The following is a 20,332-nucleotide window of genomic DNA, read 5'->3' on the forward strand; positions in this document are numbered from 1 at the left end:
CTCGTTTTACACAGGTCGGGGCGATTTCGTCGGAGGCATAGACAATGAGGCCCTGGACTTCTCGCAGTTGGAAGATTTCATCAACAGCGACAGCGAACAACCCGCCACGTAAGTGATATTTATCCTTCTACGTATTTATCTCTGATATAATTTTTTATATCTTCTAATTATTTTTTACAATTATTTTCTATCTTATATTCATCCAGAGCAATAGAAATTTTTTATTTAAAAGATTGCTTAATTTTCGGTTGTTAGAAGTTAATCATTTGATTAACTAGTTCGAAGGATATCTCGTGTTTTGTAGCGGATTTTTCAAATATTTGGAAACGTACGCTGACTGAAACGATAAACAGCTAAAAGATTGCGAATCGAATTCGTTTTTAACGAATCGATAAACAAGCTTTTCACGCCGACGCGACGCGTTAATTGTTTCGATGTTGCAATTAACAGAAGCTGAGTTTTCTGCTTAGCTAAGATTCCTTTCCACGTTTGTTACACGATGAAAATGTCGCACTTTGATCAGACAACGCGTGATTTTAAGTTGTCTTTCTCTCTTTTTTTTTTTTCTTTGTTTTAACGACAACGACGTTTGACTTGAACTGGAAGCCATCGTTAACGCCTACATCACAGAGACACGTGTTCGTGTGTAACAACGTTGAGCAAACAGAATCTCCATTGCCATGATTCGTCAGTGTGTTCTACTTATCAATCTCTTTGCATCGACTTTCATGAATTCTTCGATAAGAACGAAAATTTGTTTGTACATTTGTTTGTCAATTTTTCAAATATTTACAACTTTTACAATATACTGCAACTAGATATACATTTTCTAAAATATTGAAATCACTGACTTACATACGTAAGTGTTGGTGCAAAGTAAAATTTTTCATGAAGAAAGTGGCTCGCAAAAGTATTCGTACCTTTGTCACGGCAAGCTTTTATTATTTATATCGCACCTGTTGTATTAAACGTTTTGAAATTTTATTAACACTGTAATCTGACGCGACTGACATTATCATATCGCAGGATATTTATATAACAGCGGCAGGATGTTCGTTGTAAAGTTATATTTAGTAAAAAATTAGATACACGGTATGGATAGTTACTTTAAACATATGAAAAATATTACAAAAGTACCGACACTTATTAACATTGTGGATGATTACACGTTTAAGTGGTTTTGCTGTCTCCGCAAAGTACATACTTGTAACTTCTGTATATATTTCCAGAAGCGTTAAAATTTTTCCAACATGATCATGACAGTTGGGTGTCATTACACACACGTAATATATCCATGAAAAGTGTACGAGCGCTTCCGTCAGTCACTGCAATAAGAAATCTCCTACTATTTGCGTTTGCAAATTATTACGTAAAACAAATCCAATAATTCGTAGAAAATATTAGATTGCCCGAAAAGTGTCTTTCTATTACAGACACGTCTTTTACGACGATGCATCATTATACAATCATGAAACCTAATCTGTCGAACGTTGCGATCTTTATTTTGATAGAACAACAATTTCGATAAAATAATATAAAACGAAAAATATCGTGCATCCATTATTTCCTTATAAAACTTTATAAGAAACTTTTCGGACCACCTAATACCGTAACTATACGTACATACTTTACGCTCGAATACCAAGAAAATTATAAAATAACGTGGAAGTTGTAAAATAATTACTAGAAAAATGTAAAAGGATCTACAGCAAGTTACTTCTCGAAATTATTGCATACGTACAACAATATACTTGGTAACTCGAAAATACTCGATCACCGAATACCCATCTGTAAATTGCTCACGATTTACGTATTTATCAACGTTCCCCTGCTCGCCGTATTCACAGCTTACAAACGCCACACGCAAATTGACACTTTCATCCGGTGCATCTGAAAACATTCGATAAAAACAGATAATGGAAAACTTATGGCCGACAGTGTACACGTCTGCATAAAACGCGTGCAGAAGAAAAAGGATGGTGCACGCGTGTGATAGACACGAACGTACGAACAGTCGTCGAGTACAGTCGTCGAACACAATAATCGTGTATGTATAGGAGCGTGCACGCGTGTAGAAAAAGCAGACAGATATCGCGTGGTAGCGACCGCAGAGGTGTAATGATATAATGACAGAGACAGGCTGGACGGAATTGATGGAATCAGTGCTTGCCGTGTTAGGCCTGGTAATCCAACCTAACGCACTCGTCCCATTAAAGGCCCCGCGCTGATCTCAGAAACAGATTTCATTCACGGATCAACCGAATGGAAGCTCTTCACCCTTGATCCCTGTTGCGCCGCGGGTCAATGGGATTAAAACCGCTGGAAATTGTCTATTATAGCTTCCATTCCGTGTTTCATATGCGATTCTGTGCGACTTTCGATGGTGCGGTTGTCTCGAAATAAATTTCGTTTGGCAAAATCAAGATTCATTTGGCAATCGAGGTAAGGTCGGTTGGGACTACGATAGCTAGAAAAATGCTCCATCGTAGCTTTCGTTCGGTGTTTCGTATATTTTTGGGGGGGAAATTTCGAAAGTTTCGAGTCTTGGAAAATAAAGGTTGTTTGGGAAAATGAAACTTGAAGCGTGATCTCTGTTGCGTCGAGGGTCGATCGAAACAGCTGGCAATTGTCTAACGTAGATGATTCCGGAGGAAATTTCGAACATTTGTCGCTTTGGAAATTTAGAGAGACAGCAAATTGCGAATCAAGTGACTGGTCGAAAAGGAATTTTGTTTGAGAAAATTAATCGAATGTCAACTGTTTAAGAGCGATCCCTGTCGTGTCAAGAGTCAATAGAGTTAAAACAGCTAGAAATCGTCCAACGTAGGTCCTACGTTGCGTGCATGATTCTGTAGAAAGTTGAAGAAGTTGAAGGATTTGTGTAGGACTCTAAGACGCTTGGTAACAGGCTATCGAGTACAATTTTTATGAGCTTCTATTGCAGACGTAAAATTTGGATTAAATTGAGAATCTGAAGAGCGAGGAATTAAGGATCGAACGAATTAAGAAAAGACGTTAGATTTAGCTTTGGTAAACGATGTTATAATATCAACGTCACGATACTGTTTACTGATCGCCACGAACGGGAGATAAAATTCTTTCCAATAAACTGTTAGTAAGGAATGCATAAAAAAGGAGAACGTAATTGTTCTTGAGCCAAGAAGAAAATATTCAATGGTAATTGGTACAAGTTTCAAGGATTCGTGGATCTGAAATCGCGACAGGATAATTGCATAATTACGAGGAGCAACATAATCGTATCTATTATTCAATGTAAATCCTTGTTTAGATCGTGTCAGGGAAACGGAATTCGTAGAAAAATCTCGAACGGAAAATCCGAAAATCCAGTTTTCTCTCGACAGCAGACAAACGTTAATATCGATAAGAATACATTGAAACATCGAGTAATTTGTTATTATCATTCGTTTATCGATGATAATTATTGCAGCCGTCGATATCGATCGATTCGTTAAGTTCCAACCATTCTTTTCGAGCAGAGTATCCGCTTCGTATATCGAGCCTTAACATAGGAAAACAATTTACTTGAAATAAACCTATAATTAATAAGACAAGAGTATGATTGGATAATGACCTATAGCGCATAATTCATTTCCTTAGACGATACGTTGGAAGATGTAAACGTCCGATAAATTCCTGCGATCCTTCCATCATAGGACCTCTGTTAATCCACAGCAATATAAAATAAAAGAAAAACTTCTACGCTTCTAAATTTGTGAACTCTTGTACGAAACAGGCGACTATTCCGGTATTCTGATACCTCATAAAAATCGTAGCTTATGATATCTCATTTTATTAGCACGGAATATCTCGCAATTTTCAGTCGTACGATCAAATTCTCATCCCATTGTGTACCATATTTTTACGCTGCAATTACACGACTAATTATTTCATGGTAGATATTTCGCTGATACATTGGCGCATAATGAGAACGGGGGTGGAACGACGACACACGGTGGTCGTGTGGAGGCGGCAACCGCTCAACAACCACCGTCTCGATTACCATCGCCGATTACCCAAAGTCATCCGGCCTCGAGTACGTGCACATCCGGTACCACCACTGTACCAAATGGCGCCGCTTACAAGGATCCGCAATCGTACGTTCACCCGTAAGTCGAGTTCGCCTAAGGCGAGGGCTAGAATGTCAACCTCGTGGATTAAGCAATTCGAAACCATTCACGGTTTAAATCCTTATAAATTGATACTCTCTGAGAGCCATTTTTCTGTGCGTGTAAATAATCTAACGGTCGCCATGCAGGTAGAATCTCTTTTTTTTTCCTTTTTTTTAATGAATATTTACGCTGGTTCTTTTCTTTTTTAATTTTATTTAAAACTACAGGCAACTTAACGCGATAGAAATCGGAAACGGTTATGTCACTTTGTAACGGTAACATAGAGAAGAGGCTATTAAGGAAATTAGAAATTTTGCGATAAATAAATCATTCGTACTGACGTTCTAACATTGATTCATACTCACGATTGGTAGGATGAAATTAGTAGGAGAATTATTCAGAAGTTTGAAACGCTTTAGTTGGCTGTTTTGTTGTAGACATGCTTTGCCAGAAAGCCCACCGGACAGTGGCAGCGAACCACCGTATTCTCCGCCAGGTCACAACGACACACAACATGTACATTCACCGCGTAAGTTCACAAAATATTCTGTTAAATATTCAACGAAGCTGTGTTCGATGTTTGATCGATAGATATTCCTACATCTAACTACAAGTTCATAAAAATATTCCAACTTTCTCTCTCGCGTGCCATAAGCGACAACATGGTCGGTGGCTAATTTTATTTTGCAAGATGTTTGATAAATAATTACTACCAATTGATCGACAAGAAAGAAGGTACTCTCTTGAAGTAAATGATAAATCAATAACATCGACATAACAAACACGTTTCTCACACAATACCGTAGGCTAAAAGGTTGAACGTCTCGTAACAATGATACTCGGAATATATTTGGTAAACATACTTATGTGGAGAATTAGTCGTCATTTGGTTGAGCGAAATAACGAAAGCGAATTATCGCTGTCGCGATCCGTTAAATATATTTCCAAATAAATAAATAAATAAATTACAGACGAATTGTGAGTCGCTGGTACAAATATAAATTGTTAAATAAATACCCGATAAATACGCGGAAAAACTCTGTAGATCACTTCGATACTTGTTCACACGTTGATGCTCTTCGACACTGTTCGATGAACTGAACAAAACAACAAGGCAAAACAACAACAGGATTTGAATTGTCCTGACTCGCGTGCCGCGACACTTAGTTAATATTTACGACGATATTTAGAATATTTTGTGAAAAATTGTCAAAAATCGTGCGCAATTGCAGATCAAAAGGTAGCTCTTCAGGAGATGCTTCTTCATCACCAAGGCAATCAGGCAAATTATGCACCAAATTTACTACCGTCCTCCCCGAGGACTTTAACATCCTCCACGGATTCGATGCTGCTAACTCATACAGTGCTGACGTCTCACCTCGGCCCAGGAACGCCGAATATCCAATCGCAACAGCCGATAGGTCAGACTTTAGTACCTCTACCACACGAGCACAGCCCTGGTAACATGAACACGTTGTACTCGTCGTTACAATCGGCACCCAAGAAGAGAAAATTGAGCCAGGATGGTCTTGTCCATGTGAAGCAGGTGCAACGAGTAAAATTTTTTTACTGTCATGATTATACTAAAGTAATTAGATACCTAAGAAACTGTGATTCGACGACTACAGGAAAAGAATATAATAAAGTATATCTTTTGTTTGTTGTAAGAGAGCGATATTACTTTCTATCAATCCGCGTACTATGTTGCTAAAATCGTGTTTTTATTTAATCTCCAGTTTCGAAGAATAATTTTTCCCACTTCTGAATCGCTTAAACATCATCCATCATTTCTTACACGTAACACCTTGTAATTTCATGGATTTATCGTTTATTCTTCGATCTTTATCAACGTAACAGAAAAATTGTAGTACTTGATTGTTCGTATTTAATTAAACGTGTGAACTGAATTATATTTCCTTCCTGTGGTCTTTATTTCCGGATTCAACGTATTAGAATTCTACATCTTGGAGTATAAGTAGATAGACAGAGAATACAAGTGAAAATGTATTTTACGCTCGTAAATATTTGAAAGATGATTGAAAAAGTATCATCGACCGATCTGATACATTCTTATTTCTCCAGGAACCTGAACTGGGTACCGTGGAGCACAGTTGCAGTAGCAGCAGTGCAGTTCTCGATGGCGACGAAGTGGCAGACAATAGCTATATAGATGCCAGCTATCAGTGCATCCGATTTCATCCCTTTCAGCAAACTTCCTGGCACGTTCTATGCGATCATAATCTGAAGGAACTTCCAGTTCCTCATTACCGAGTAGACGCGGACAAGGGATTCAATTTCAGCAATTCCGACGACGCGTTTGTGTGCCAGAAGAAAAATCACTTTCAGGTATGAGAGTTCCAAAAGAATTTAACAAAATAACCGTTGAATACCATTTAAATTAACAATATGTCGTTTATACGATATCATAGTATCAAAAGATACATGAAATATTCAAAGTATAGCGCTTTTTATAATATTCGATAGGTAAATAATGTACCCAAGTCCTACTCTTCCAACGATATTCTCAAACGTGTGAATTTGCATAAAAATCCGCAATCTGTACCACTCGCGTTACATTAATCACACTTTGGGTTAACAATACTTTTCTTATATATTATTTGAGACAATGAAATCAGCGAATGTAATTACATGAAATATCTTCAGATTACTTGCCACGCTCAGCTCCAAGGTGAAGCTATATTCGTTCGAACCGGTGAAGGTTTGAAGAAGATAAGCAGTTTTCAGCTACACTTTTACGGCGTCAAAGTTGAGTCTCCGACGCAGACTATCAGAGTGGAGCAAAGTCAAAGCGACAGGAGCAAGAAACCGTTCCATCCAGTGACGTAAGTACACAGGCAAATTTACAACGATTCCACATGAATCGATCGAATAGTGTGCATTATTCTTTTTTTGTTTCACATTTTAATATCACACGCGATGTGAAAATCATGAAGCAAAAACGTTTCGGAATCTTTGGTGCGAAATTCTAGCCGCTTTCTCACGGAAACTGTTAAAATGGTTACGTTACACTAAAATAGAGCTGCTTTCAGGGTGGAACTAGGCGGCGAGCGTGTTACAAAAGTAACCGTTGGCCGTCTTCACTTCAGCGAGACGACCAGCAACAATATGCGAAAGAAAGGGAAACCGAATCCGGATCAAAGATATTTCCATTTAGTTGTTGGCCTGCACGCACACACCGCTGACCAAGCCAGCTATCAGGTGGTAGCTCATGCGTCCGAAAGAATAATCGTCAGGGTAATTATATCTCTAATTATGATATCATCCGGATTCAATCTGCCACTTAACTTGTCGTAGAAACAAGCAGACGCGCTTTTATCCTGTTACGAGCTATAAATCTTACCGAAGAAATTGTAGAATATTTTTATTTCTTTAGCGAAGAGTAACAACTGTGTTAAATTCACCACACTTCGGTCGTATCGTCCTTCTCCTATTTGTAAAGATAGGAAATAAAAAGGAAAAGAATTTGTCAGGATTAAAGACGATGTTTTCTGAAAATAGCCGATAGATAGACAAAGTTTTATAAAAAGCTGTTAGGCAGAAATATTTTTTAAAATAAAATTTGTCACGAAATGAAACGGTGCAGGCAAGTAATCCCGGCCAATTCGAGTCGGAAGGCAGTGGCGTTGGCGCTGAAGGTGGTTGGCAAAGAGGAGCAGCACCGGATAGCGTTTACCATGCCGGCCGAGTTGGAATTAACACGGATAGGCCTGACGAAGCTTTGGTTGTCCATGGCAATATGAAAGTACTGTCATTTAGTTACAATGCTGTAGCACAGATATGACGACTTAACAATGGAGCCATTGCTAATGAATAATGTTCACAGGTGACTGGCCATATTGTTCAACCCAGTGATGCACGGGCGAAACAAAACGTACAGGAAGTGGACACGCGTGAACAATTGCGAAACGTGCAACAGTTGAGAGTAGTTCGTTATAGATACGCGCCAGAATTTGCACAGCATTCTGGTTTGGGTATCAAGCAACAAGAAGACACGGGTGTCATAGCGCAGGAAGTGCAGCAGATATTGCCGGAAGCTGTGCTGCCAGCTGGGGACATTGTCCTTCCAAATGGCCAGAGAATCGAAAACTTTCTAATGGTGAACAAGGAGAGGATATTCATGGAGAATGTTGGTGCTGTGAAAGAACTGTGTAAAGTAAGATGCTCATCCAAACTTTTCATCCTTCAACTTCTTTTCCTTCTATCTTTATCCTCCACTTATTATTCCTATATCTTTTTTAATTCCTCTAGTATCCTTATTTTTGTGATTTTTATTTGAACTCGTCGTCAGACAGCGTGCTGAGATTTTGTGAAATTTGTCAGGTAACGGATAGCTTGGAAACTCGCATAGACCAACTGGAGCGAATAAACAAGCGGCTGGCGAAGCTGAAGAGGGGCGACAGTCTGAAAAGTTCGATTAGTACAATCTCTAGTATATCAAGTAACAAATACTCATCCTCTATCAATAGTAAAACTACCGTACAAGGTAAAGGAAAGAAGAGCGAGCGGGAGGACGAACTTCTGTGCAGTAATAAGTTTATCCAGATTATCATTGTTATACTTATCCTTATTATGGCGTTTTGGTAATTAAAATTTCTTACATACAACTTGTATATGCTCTTGTACTAAACAAATGACTTGAGTGTTTGATCGAGTGTATTTCAATTTCAGCTTAGTAGCAATGGCGACGTTATACTTCTTAGAATATCAGAAACGTAGCAGCCTCGAGTGGACCGCGGTAGCTAGCAATGGAATGTTGGCTATAAGACCAGTACATCCGTCGACAGCGTCGAGTACGCCTAATTACGATCCTCGGTACAATTCGTTGTTAGATAGTACATTGTCGTCTTCGTATACCAAGCACGGATCCCATAGTAGAGGCTTGGACAGTAGTTTGTCTGTGAAAACCAACGCGTTCTCCACGCAGGCGCCTCATACGAAACAACAGCTTTACTCTCAAGAAATTACTTGGTATCCTATTAGTCATTCTGGGCCGCAACCAAAACTTGAGAAAAATAGGTTTGTAATTATTAATAATTTTAATTATTCCTTGCTTTATTATTTACTAATAATTATTAAAAATTATCGATGTAAGCAATTTACAGTATCCTTTATTCCCTTGAAGTTTGAGATATTTCAATGTGTCGTGTTAAATTATTTTAGCGAATTTCCTGGAAACTGGTTGGGTAGACATGGCGCCGGTGCTATTCCCAGTAACGTGGATGAGAACGATCAAGGATCGGAAGTGGACTCGTCTTTGAACAAAGGTCCAATTCCACTAGGTAGACCGTCGAATTGTCCTAGACACTTTAGCGAGTTTGAAAATCCCTGTCAGGTAACATTTTCTCGAATCGAATCTTTTATTTTGTCTTATTCCTTTTAATGCTTGTATTTTAAATGCATATATATTGTGCTTTAGATATTCTGTTGTACAGCCAAGATTCATCAGTTCGAGGATCCTCAACCTGATCATCCTCCGGAGAAGAAATCAATCTGTAAGTCTCATGTTACTTTGTCTCTAAAATTATTTTCCCGGATATACTAATACGACGCAATAAGAAATAGTTTCCCGTTGATGTGCGCAAACAAGAAATTCCTATTTTATTTTTTAGCAGATCACATAGAACAGCCATTGAACGTGTACGAGGAGAAGCGTAAAATAAGCAAAAGTTTCCAAAATGGTATCAGCCCGTCTGATCCAAGCACGCAGACACTTGTAAAAGAAGTAAGAGAAACATCAGTTAATTTTTTATGTTAAAGATCGTTTTGGATAGCGTAAGAAATTATTCTATTTGTTACAGAACAATTACAAATATCTGCATAAAAGAACAAGAAGAGAAACCGGTAGTGGAGATTGGGCGGAAGTTGCCAGCAACGCTGCTGGATCGTTACCACCAGAACCAAAGCCACAGTTGTGGATAGTGGCAGAAAGCTTTAATACTTCGCTCGATCAAAAGTATTGTTCCGCGTCCTCGCAGGATACGCCGAATAATATATCTTGCATCATTCCTTTGTCCAAATATATGCCGGACGTTCAACTCACGTTACATTTTATGTAAGTTCATAACTTTTTTAGACTATTAAGATACTAATAAAATAAAAAAAATTGTAAGTGAAATAAAATATATCTAAATATGGTACAGTAAGTAACAGAATAAATAAAAGTATGATTCTGAATGTGTTTCACATTGGAATATTCCGCATGTTTAATTATAATCTAATTCTTCGCTTATGCTTCAGTGGAATGCCTTGGTACGGCCAAGTAGTGCAACAGTGCTCCTCGCCAACAAGTCCTGGCGTCGATGAGTCTCTAATTTGTGGCCGGAAATACACGATGCAACAACAGGCTCAGCTGAAGATTGACATTGAAAGTAACAACCAACGGGGAGATCAATCCTTTCCCCTCGATGTTGCTCATTATCTCAGGAGAACGTTGAGGTTTCGTGTACCTACTGTACAGCCGCAAGAAGTAATTAATCCTGTCATTTCAAATTAAATCTGTTTTCTCTCAAAATGTTCATAAATATTATAATTTCTCTCTTCTTTCGATTTCTCTGTTACAGAATATCTGCAAGAATAAACACGGTGTCGATTACTCGGAGTACACGTTGCACTTTTATCGAGATTGCGACGAATGATTGCTTTCTTAACGGAAAAATATTCTATCCGTTGAACATCTATGCAGTCAGGACCTTCTTGTGCCTTCGTGACATATTCCGTCTCCATTTTCTCCAACTATGAAATTATATACAATGTGTTTGGTAATATATCTATAATATACATATCGTCAAATAACTCTGTAACTGTATTTTATATGTTATTACGATATACTATGTAGGATGAAGACTATGATGATCAATTTCATCGGTTAGGAAATTATACGTGCTCCTTTGCGTTAAAGACATTGAGGGTATAAAGAATTCATTAGTTGATGGGTGGTAATTCAAAGATTTTATTATTTTTCTTGTTGTAGAAAACATGAAAAGCTGTAGCGAAAATAACGTTATTAAGTGTAAAATATTGTACAAAATGAATTAAATTTAACGTTAAAGATGAAATTTTTCAACTTGTATCAATACATATATACCTATTATCTCTTTTTAAATCAGAATGATTTCAAAATCACACCCATCAACTACAATCAAGGATCGTAACTTATCGTTCCAATCATTTTTACGTTATTTATACTCATGTACAGAATATTATCAATATTATTACTATTATTATTATTATTATTATTATTGTTACTACTATTATTATTATCGAAGGAATATTCGCACTACATTAAGAGAAAAAAATCTAACGATCGATGTTCCAGTCAAATCATATCTTTGGTTTAATTTATCGATTATATTCTATGTACAGCCTATATATTTTCATTCATTGTCGATCTACACATTCACTATCTAAAGACAAAACGTATCACGTAGAAAAATAGCCAACAATATATTCTTTAAAAAGTAAAATGGACTTTTCAATGGGACAGAAACTAGGAAGACCTTCAACTAAACGTGAATAATTTATCAAAAATGTCTATTTATTAAAAGTGTACAAAGCAATATCGGTCATTCTTTATTAACTTTCTTCTTAAGATCTTGATGTTGCACGATCTTAAATTTCATTTGGATACGATAAACATTCACGAGGCGCGTTATCATAGAATTTCAAGTTCCTAAAAAAGGTATTTGTATGATAATTGTCCATTTCGTATGGTAGAATTAGTTGCATACACTTTATTTGCACCTACTCTCTAAGCAATCTTTATTCGTTTCATGCGAGTAGATCGCCACTATTCACATCGAATCATTATTATTGATATCACTATTATTGTTGCTAATTATAATACCTAATAAGACTACTATCATCGTTACGTATCTGTAATTAAATTCAAGTTATATCTTTGCATTCATGAGATTCCAAGTGCTATCCTATAATTAGTTACTTTACTTTTAAACATCTTAAAACAAGAGGAAGAAATAATTATCTATTGACATGCAGGATGTTAAAAGACGTTGCAGTCAAATCTTAAAGGCATCGAAACAAGCAAAACATCTTAATAAGCAAATAGCTGCAGGAATACAGAGTTTCAAAGTTGTACTATTTTTTAAACTACTATTTTAATAAGTTTTATCTTCTAACATAATAGCAGAGATTTATTGGCACTCTATGCTTGTAAAACTACTACGACATCCTTTTATTTACTATGCCGAGTGACATCATATGTTTGTCTACAATTATGTAACACTAGTTGTACTAGCTTATTTTATTTGATTTTGTAATAAGCGAACAGTCGTAACAGCTCGCTTTAGATGTTTTAAACATTGACCTAGTTAAGTCTGTTACTCCATCAGAGTAACATTCGTAGTTAAAACTATTTTCTGAACATCAAGCGAATAATTTTGTGCTCCTTTTTATTCAGATATTTTTATTTCTTTCGATAACTTTTGATCAAATGTATGCTGCTTGCTCAACTGCTACATTTTTTAGTACCCTGCATATATACACTACTGGCCAGAAATTTCAATCCAGTTAGTTCAAGCTCTATTACATCAAACCTCTTGTTGACACTGTTATTAATTCGATGTGATTCGAATTAAATAGATTGACTAAGAACATTGATCAAACCCCTTGAGAACCTCGACTAAAGAATTTTCTAAAGCAAGTTGATATATTGTTGAACGCATACGTTCAACGAGATCGTGCAAAGATTCCAAGCTTTCGGCCAGTTGTGTACGTACAAATTAACACATCGTCGTTGTAATATGATTAACATAATTTATCGTAATTTCATTTGTATCTCTCTGAGACAAAATCCAATTTCTCTCACGCGTTATTCCACTCTTCTAATTTTGTATTTATCTCTCGTGTATATGCGATCGAAACGCGCCACTTCTGCCGTCCATACGTTTTCCTTACGCGGAGACATTTTATTGTATGTTTTAAGCGAATATTGACAAATATCCACGTATATAATATATACATATATACATATATATATATATATTTTTACAGAGAATATAAGCTCACACGCACGAGCTTACGGTTAGCGCGTATCAATTTTTCATGTACGTGAATCGTGTAAAAAGAAGACGACGCTGTTGTACAGTAATTATACGTAATGATACGCGTGATAATAATAATTATACGTATAAACGCAGATATACACGCAACGTATAACACACACTGAAACATTAGAAATGTTCATTAGAAAGTAAAGTAGATATAGTCATGTAAGAAAATTCGACCGTTCAATTCAAATTTATTCGACGATAGTTTCCATAGTATTATCGCATTCTCGATACTTTATTTCATCCGCAGTTTCATCTTCTGATTTCTTTTTATTTATATATACCTTTCTGGTTCGATAAAATGATTACAAACATTTGAAAAGATTTGTCAAGAATAACAAAGGATGAATCGTGTTTTGACTATTAATATTATATTGCCTAATATATATATATATATATAATATATATTTAATATAAATATGCGTGTGCATATGATATCACAGTAATATTGATATTCCGTGTATAATTGTTCGTAAATGTTCATTTTATACAAAATCTACTGAAAAAAGAAAAAAAAAAGACGAGTAGGTCTTGTATAAGGATCGAATGAGAGAGAATATTTGATGTATTATTTCCTTGGAGGATTCTACGAACAATCGACATTTGTATATTTTTCATTTATCATTTGTAACGTTTTATTGTTGCTTTTACGTTCGTTATCGTTTATTGTATCGCTATAATGTATCAGAACTTGTTATTGTTTTATATTTCCACGTATCATACCGACAGGTATCTGAAAGAAGCAAAAAAGGAAGAAAAAGGGAAGAGAAGGATCTACGTATACAAATTTTAGTTCATTTTTCATGACTCCGCAGGAGGGTTGATTCTTTTCCTTTTGTTTGTTTTTTTCTAACTAAAACGAAAATAGACAAAGTGATCGCAGAAGTGTCATAGTGTTGGAAGCAAGGCAAAAATTTCGCAATAAGATAGAACGTCTATAACGATAAGTACATATTTCGTAAAGAAAGAATTTCTCTTTTAATATAAGTAGCATAATCTCGTAAGTAATCGTCAGTAGGATTTGTACATATAGTTTCTAGCGTATAGCGATGGTACGTGTACTACTTGCGGTAAAAGAACGTTCTGAAAGACGTTCGTCTTCGAGCGAATTAGAGATCGTAATATGTAATTATACGTAATTGTAATGCTGTCGATGGAAAAAGACGAATTACACGGAGACATGTAATTTTCCAGTGATATTGTACGCGTCGTATCATCCGATCGATCCGTATAATTGATAAGTTAATTTACAATATTTAAATATATTGGTATCTATATTTATGGAAATTACCTGGTAAAATCGAATCTACGATAAACTGGATATTAATTTTAGAATCTCTTCTTCGACGAATTTTTAACGATGGCGAAAGGTTTCTTTGTTGAACGCTTTTGTTTTATTTATTTCTTTTCGGTGATCTCTGAAAATGGCGAAAGCATAGTTGTTAAAACTCGAGATATCGAGTGAAATTAATCCTAATTATAATTAATGTGCAATTTGAACGAGATATATTAAAAAAAAAAAAAAAAAAAGAAAAGAAAGAAGAAAAGAAAAGGAAAGAGAGGATACTTTGAACGTGATCAATGAATAAATGCAATTGAACGATTGACTCGCTAGTCTCATTATACTCTGTTCTAACGTTTCTCTTTTTTTATTAATATCAGACGTATCTTTTATTTGATCAATCAGACGATTTATATCGTCGCTCGTCGAGCATCGAATAGCGCTATTTATGTATATTTGAACAGACTAAAAAGCAAAAGATGGGAAACGCATGTAAATGTTATATTCACGTATTTATGAACGTATTGTTAAGCCAAATATACATATATATATACATATAAATATATACATACACGTAACGAAACTGTATTCGCAGGAAAATAAAGATATTGCTCCAGAAACCTTGCTTTCATCTTTCACTGCGTAAAACAGAATTAACTATTCCTCTCGATTTGCGTGCTACGTTTAAATTAATCATAATCTGATCGATCGATCAAATAATCGAAAAGAATACCCGCACCGACGTTTTAATAATTTTCTTGCAACTGTAAATTAAACCTCGCTAAAAGAGAAATAAATAAAAAAGCGGAGTTCCCGTTGATTTCGATCAGGCCAGTAGAATAGGAACCGTATCCGACCTTGAGCTATTAAGTAGAATAAGAATCGTGGTCAGACGAGTTCGGCAGAATGTTCCGCGGATCGTAAAAGTGGAATAGCCCCGCGTTTCTTCTCGTCTTTAAACAAATGGAACGAGTCTCGGCGTTTAGATAAGTGGAATAAGACATCGTAGTCGGACGTCATGGCACGAAACAGATTGGACTCGCGTGCTTCGATCGCAATCGTAATTTTTCTACGATTCTTTGAATTTAACATCGATCGATAGCAAAGCAACGTCGATTTACTTAAGAAAAAATTCTCCACCGCACGAATTCGATATCGTACGACTTATCGGACATTTTTCAGAATTGTTCAAATTATTCTTGAATCGGAAACAGAAATGTTCACGAGATATTCGTAAAAATATTCTTGTGTGGCCTTAATGTTTCATTGATTCTGAAGTTTTACGCGAGTTTCGAGAAACCATCGTACGGCAGAAGTTTCCATTCACAGAACACTCTGTTCTATCTGGAAACACGTTATTTATTTATCTCGAGGAACGGATATCCGCCACAGTAAATGCAAAGTCGGTCAATGAAAAGCCACGGTACGAAAGATCGTCGATCAAGCATCTCGTGGAAGCCAAAAACGTGACGTGGAAGAGCGAAAATATCGTTCGCGGTCCCTAAATAGCATACAGCCATCGTCGCGGTTTCCGCGTCTGCTCGACGTCCGCCTGTCTTTCAGCTACCGCCACGACTCGTCTGTTATTTCGACAAGTCCGGTCCCTGTTCGACGCATCGTCGATATTTTCGTCGACGTCTTGTCATCAACGTCGAAACGTGTCTTCTTTCAGTCGCTTTTATCGTAAACCGTCCCCTGCTATTCTTGCTGTATCAAATTCTACGGAAACATCTACTTTGACAAACCTATAAATCCAGTTCGAAAATATCGACAAATTTGACAAGTTGTTTCGCTTGATTTCCGGTCGTATTCGAATCGACTGAGCGTCTTGTCGCTTGGCTCGCAGGGTCCAGCAAGCGGACACTCGATAGCTTAGAATTTGACGACTCGTAGGATCAAAGGATCGATAGTTCGAAAATTCGCAGAAACGAAGGATCGCGGGTTCCTGGGCAGACCAGCGGCTCGAAGCTCCAAACATCGTCGCAACGAAGTAAATAACAAAAATTCGAAGAAACTTTAAGGATGGAAAAGAGAATTGAAAGATCCAAAGATTGAGATTTTAACAATCGACAGCTCGAAGATTCGAGTTTCAGAGCTGAGAGACTCGAGACTCGTGTCGATCATTCGTACAAGTTCCACGGTTCGATAACTCAACGCTCGGAAACTTCAGGATAAAATGAAGGGGAATCTGAAAATTGAAAAATCGACCAAAGATCCACGTTTCCTTCTGTAATCACCGTCACAGCTGCTATTTCAGCGTAATTAAACGCGTCTCGCGAACACTGTGCGCAAAGCTTCAGCTCTACCTACGATACGCTCGTCTTGCGACAGAACGACACGTGCGAGCATCGTGCGTGAAATTGCAACTTGAAGATTGAACGACTCGTCACGCTGCATAGAAATTTACACCCACCAAGAGGACGGTGCATGCCAGCGGGCAGCAACTCGAGGAATTCGAAACAATAACGTCGAGACGCTAAACACAGTGTCAACGACACGCGTCCATCGAGATACGACCATTTTCAAGCGTTAGCTACCGGCTATTTGATATATATAAATGTATGGAGAGAGAGAGAGAGAGAGAGAGAGAGAGATTTGGCAGTGATGGTTGCATTAGTCACGAATGGTATTCGCGATTAACGATTAGCTCTCACCTGGATCGGTGCCACTTACTCATTCAAAATAGAAGGCGACCATTCCGTGTCCAATTTGTGCGAATATTTCCGTCCAAATGCATAGAACCATCATCGTAGAATGAACTGGCTCATCGTTTCACAGTTTCTCGGAGAAATTGAAACGTTTACCGTGACTAATGAAGAAGTAGCGACACGCGATAAGATGAAATATGTAACTTGGAATGTTTCATTTTCGGACAAACTTGTGGGATGCAATTTATTTTTTTTTTTTTTTCGGTAGGTAGGCTATTTTATAATGTGTTGTTTTATACAAATAAGGAGAGACAAAAGTGTACAATGTATATCTTGTTGATGTTTACCGGGCAAAGATACAGAAAGGCACAATAAGAGGAAATACGTAACTTCATTTTCGAGTAATTCGTGGATAGGGGAAATCGTTTACGAAAGAAATTATTTCGTAAATTTGAAGAGGATAAAATGATTATATACATGTCAAATAAACTATACATTTGGATAGCGATAAAATACATTTTTAATAGGACAAAATGTGTTATGTACTTTAGAAATCGATATATTAAATCGAGATGTATTAAATGTTAAAAGATTGATATCTTCCATCGAGATAAATTATTCCTTCGACGAACAGATTAAAATCTGCTACTTTATAAATAAATATCAATATTTCTATCTCAAAAAACAGAAGAGGGAAAAAGAACGATTTACTTCACCGGCGGATGTTCCTTCGATAAATAGAATAAAACCTGCCGTTTTATAAATAAATCCTTCGAACGACGAATTATTTATTTACGTAAGCGTAAGTGTGTAAACTCGTATCTGCTGTGAACAAAATAATAATAGCGGAGCGAAACGCTTAACGAGCCACACAAAGCCAAAATGTTTTCTTTAAATCGAGCCATGAATGAGGCTTTCTATTCATTAAAGTTCTAGGTACCAACTTCTGTTTACAATCAACAATGGAACATTTTATATAATAGCAGGCAGGTGAAATCTGTGAAAGGTATTCGAAGCGGAGGCACAAAAGAGGGTTCGTCGAACACTCGAAAGGTCGTAAATTCCTCTATCCGTGACCTTGGTTAGGCGCCAGCACTCGACCTTCTCCAGATGGCTCGCATAACTTCCCCTTTTTATCGTCCGAGGTTGCTCGAATTTCTCTTACGAAAAATAAACCATATTCCTCGTATTTCGTTAATTTCACTGTTCCTTCTCTAATTTCAAAATAAAACGTCCAGCATAAACATATATACTTTGAATAATTCTCAATAAACTTACTTCGTTCGCTATTTCGACAAACTTACGTCGATCGTTGCTATTCATCTCGTTATGAAAACGTCCTAATGTTATCCAGTTTATTCGCATCCTCGTAAATTATTAAAAGTTGTTTCTTGTTCCGATTACCAATTTTCTGATTATCGCTTCGTCAGACGTTCGTCAGACGTTATCGTCTAACGATTGAGAATATCAGACGATTAGAATATTAGAAAATATTATTATCGACGTAAGATCGACGATATCGTTATTTGCCTTTCCCGATGCAAATTCTACCACCTATAAATAATCAGGGTCGAGCACGAGGAACCACGCGAAAAACGCTAGAAACTCTGTGCTTCTTTCGCGAATAGACGGTCGAGATTTTTCTACGAGACGCACCGAGCTGCCTCAAATTTATTTATAACGACTGCCTCCTCTTCTTGTTGCGAAGCAATTCGGTGCAATTGAGATTGTCGTCCGCGTGTTCGTGTATTGGTCGTTCGAGGTGGCAGAGGGTGTCGTCTCGCAACGTTTTACGACTCGAATCTACAGCGATTATGTAAGCACGTTGACGCTGATTCGCCTAATTACTTCGGGATTCGGTGGTGGTTGCCAGCTGCTGTCGAATTTGCTGCGCAGTTCGCGAAATTAAGAAGAAACCAAAGAATAAGGAACGCGGCGAGAAACATTCGAGCGTCGGAAACCTCGAACTGTGACAAATTCGAGAATTACCTGTTCAGAATGTCTCACGCGCCACTCTAATTGTAAAATTGTAAACTCGCGATAATTGCAAACTACAGCCGCGACAGCCCAGTTTTTACGACGTCGCTTTTAATTCTACGATCGTCACGGTGGCTCGAAAATTACCGCCAGGATAAATATCGTATCGTTGTGCGCGTCGTTATGTACGTGTTAGTATAATAATATAACATTATATGGTAAATATAAGCTTTTCTAAAAACATGATAAACCTCTCTTCTTCTTCCAGCTTTTCTTCTAGTAAAGAGATATACAAAAAAAAAAGAAGATCAGATTTAATTAAATATCGATATCGATATCGTTTCTAGGTTTCTCCGTAATCGGAAGACCTGAGAAGACAGAAGGTGGAGAAAAATTCGTCAGGTAAAATTAAACGCTTTTTAATGGTACGTCACGTGGCGCGTGAGTCCGGTCCGGAAGCGAAGGCGTTTCAAACATTTCAAGGTCAATTCTATTTCTTTAAGCTGACACGCACACACGTACAGACCTAAAAAAAAAAAAAAAAAACAAAAAGAAATACCAAAATATCTACGTCTGTAAACAACCAATTGGAAAGTCTATACATTCGAGCTTTAATTGGAGAAAAGTTTAGCGTACGAAACGCGAGAAACGACACAAATGCCGTAGCATTTTGCGATACCGAAACTTATCTACAAAGCGGAAAAGGAATTTTCTAGACGAGTTTGTCGTCTGGTTGAACGACGAATCGGAAGGTAGAAATTTCCGCGCTGACAAAGACACCGCCGTACCTCCGTTCAGGAACAGTGGAACATTGCACGAGCGACACGACCACATTTTTGAATTATTTATATCCTACACGTGCTCCAGCTCCGATCCCGCCTGGTTACGTTACATTAACTTCGCGTTCCGAACGTTTTCGCTTATTATTTCCACTTTCTCAGTTCGCGACAGCGCGAGTCAGACGATGAACGACGAGAGAAACGTGCAGGAGCATCGCCATCGTGAAGGTCGCCGGCGAGAAGCTCGATAAAGCGCCGTGCCGTGTCAAATTCCTTAAAATTAATTTTAGAAGCTTTTTTATGAGCACGGAAGGACGTGGCGCGTGATTTTCGCGTGGTTCATCGTCGCGGGATTCCTCTTGGCGCTTGTCGTATCGTATAGTTTTATCGAAACACCAACGACCATTCGCTCAAGCTTCTCTCGAGGCTT

At 37.3% G+C, this 20,332-nt stretch overlaps 1 protein-coding gene across 6 annotated transcripts in view; it reads left to right on the forward strand.

The window, feature by feature from the left end:
- LOC117156952 (myelin regulatory factor) overlaps positions 1-15,118 on the forward strand; it is a 68,194-nt gene extending 53,076 nt beyond the window's left edge. The window contains exons 2-19 of one of the 6 annotated variants that reach the window (XR_004464198.2): positions 15-108; positions 3,918-4,127; positions 4,568-4,659; positions 5,363-5,685; positions 6,213-6,476; positions 6,795-6,973; positions 7,169-7,385; positions 7,735-7,893; positions 7,975-8,304; positions 8,472-8,731; positions 8,820-9,167; positions 9,312-9,483; positions 9,568-9,643; positions 9,761-9,873; positions 9,950-10,203; positions 10,389-10,617; positions 10,712-10,909; positions 10,987-15,118. Coding sequence is in view for 5 of the 6 variants with exons in the window: in XM_033334505.2 (XP_033190396.1) it covers positions 15-108; positions 3,918-4,127; positions 4,568-4,659; positions 5,363-5,685; positions 6,213-6,476; positions 6,795-6,973; positions 7,169-7,385; positions 7,735-7,893; positions 7,975-8,304; positions 8,472-8,731; positions 8,820-9,167; positions 9,312-9,483; positions 9,568-9,643; positions 9,761-9,873; positions 9,950-10,203; positions 10,389-10,617; positions 10,712-10,786 (3,395 nt within the window). In the remaining variant the exon portion in view is untranslated. Of the gene's footprint in view, positions 1-14; positions 109-3,917; positions 4,128-4,567; positions 4,660-5,362; positions 5,686-6,212; positions 6,477-6,794; positions 6,974-7,168; positions 7,386-7,734; positions 7,894-7,974; positions 8,305-8,471; positions 8,732-8,819; positions 9,168-9,311; positions 9,484-9,567; positions 9,644-9,760; positions 9,874-9,949; positions 10,204-10,388; positions 10,618-10,711 lie in introns of all 6 variants that reach the window. The other 5 variants (XM_033334506.2, XM_033334509.2, XM_033334505.2 and 2 more) reach the window with 5 other exon arrangements.
- Positions 15,119-20,332: the final 5,214 nt, after the last annotated feature.

Source organism: Bombus vancouverensis, chromosome 10 (genome assembly GCF_051014615.1).
Source record: "Bombus vancouverensis nearcticus chromosome 10, iyBomVanc1_principal, whole genome shotgun sequence".
Lineage (NCBI taxonomy): Eukaryota > Metazoa > Arthropoda > Insecta > Hymenoptera > Apidae > Bombus > Bombus vancouverensis.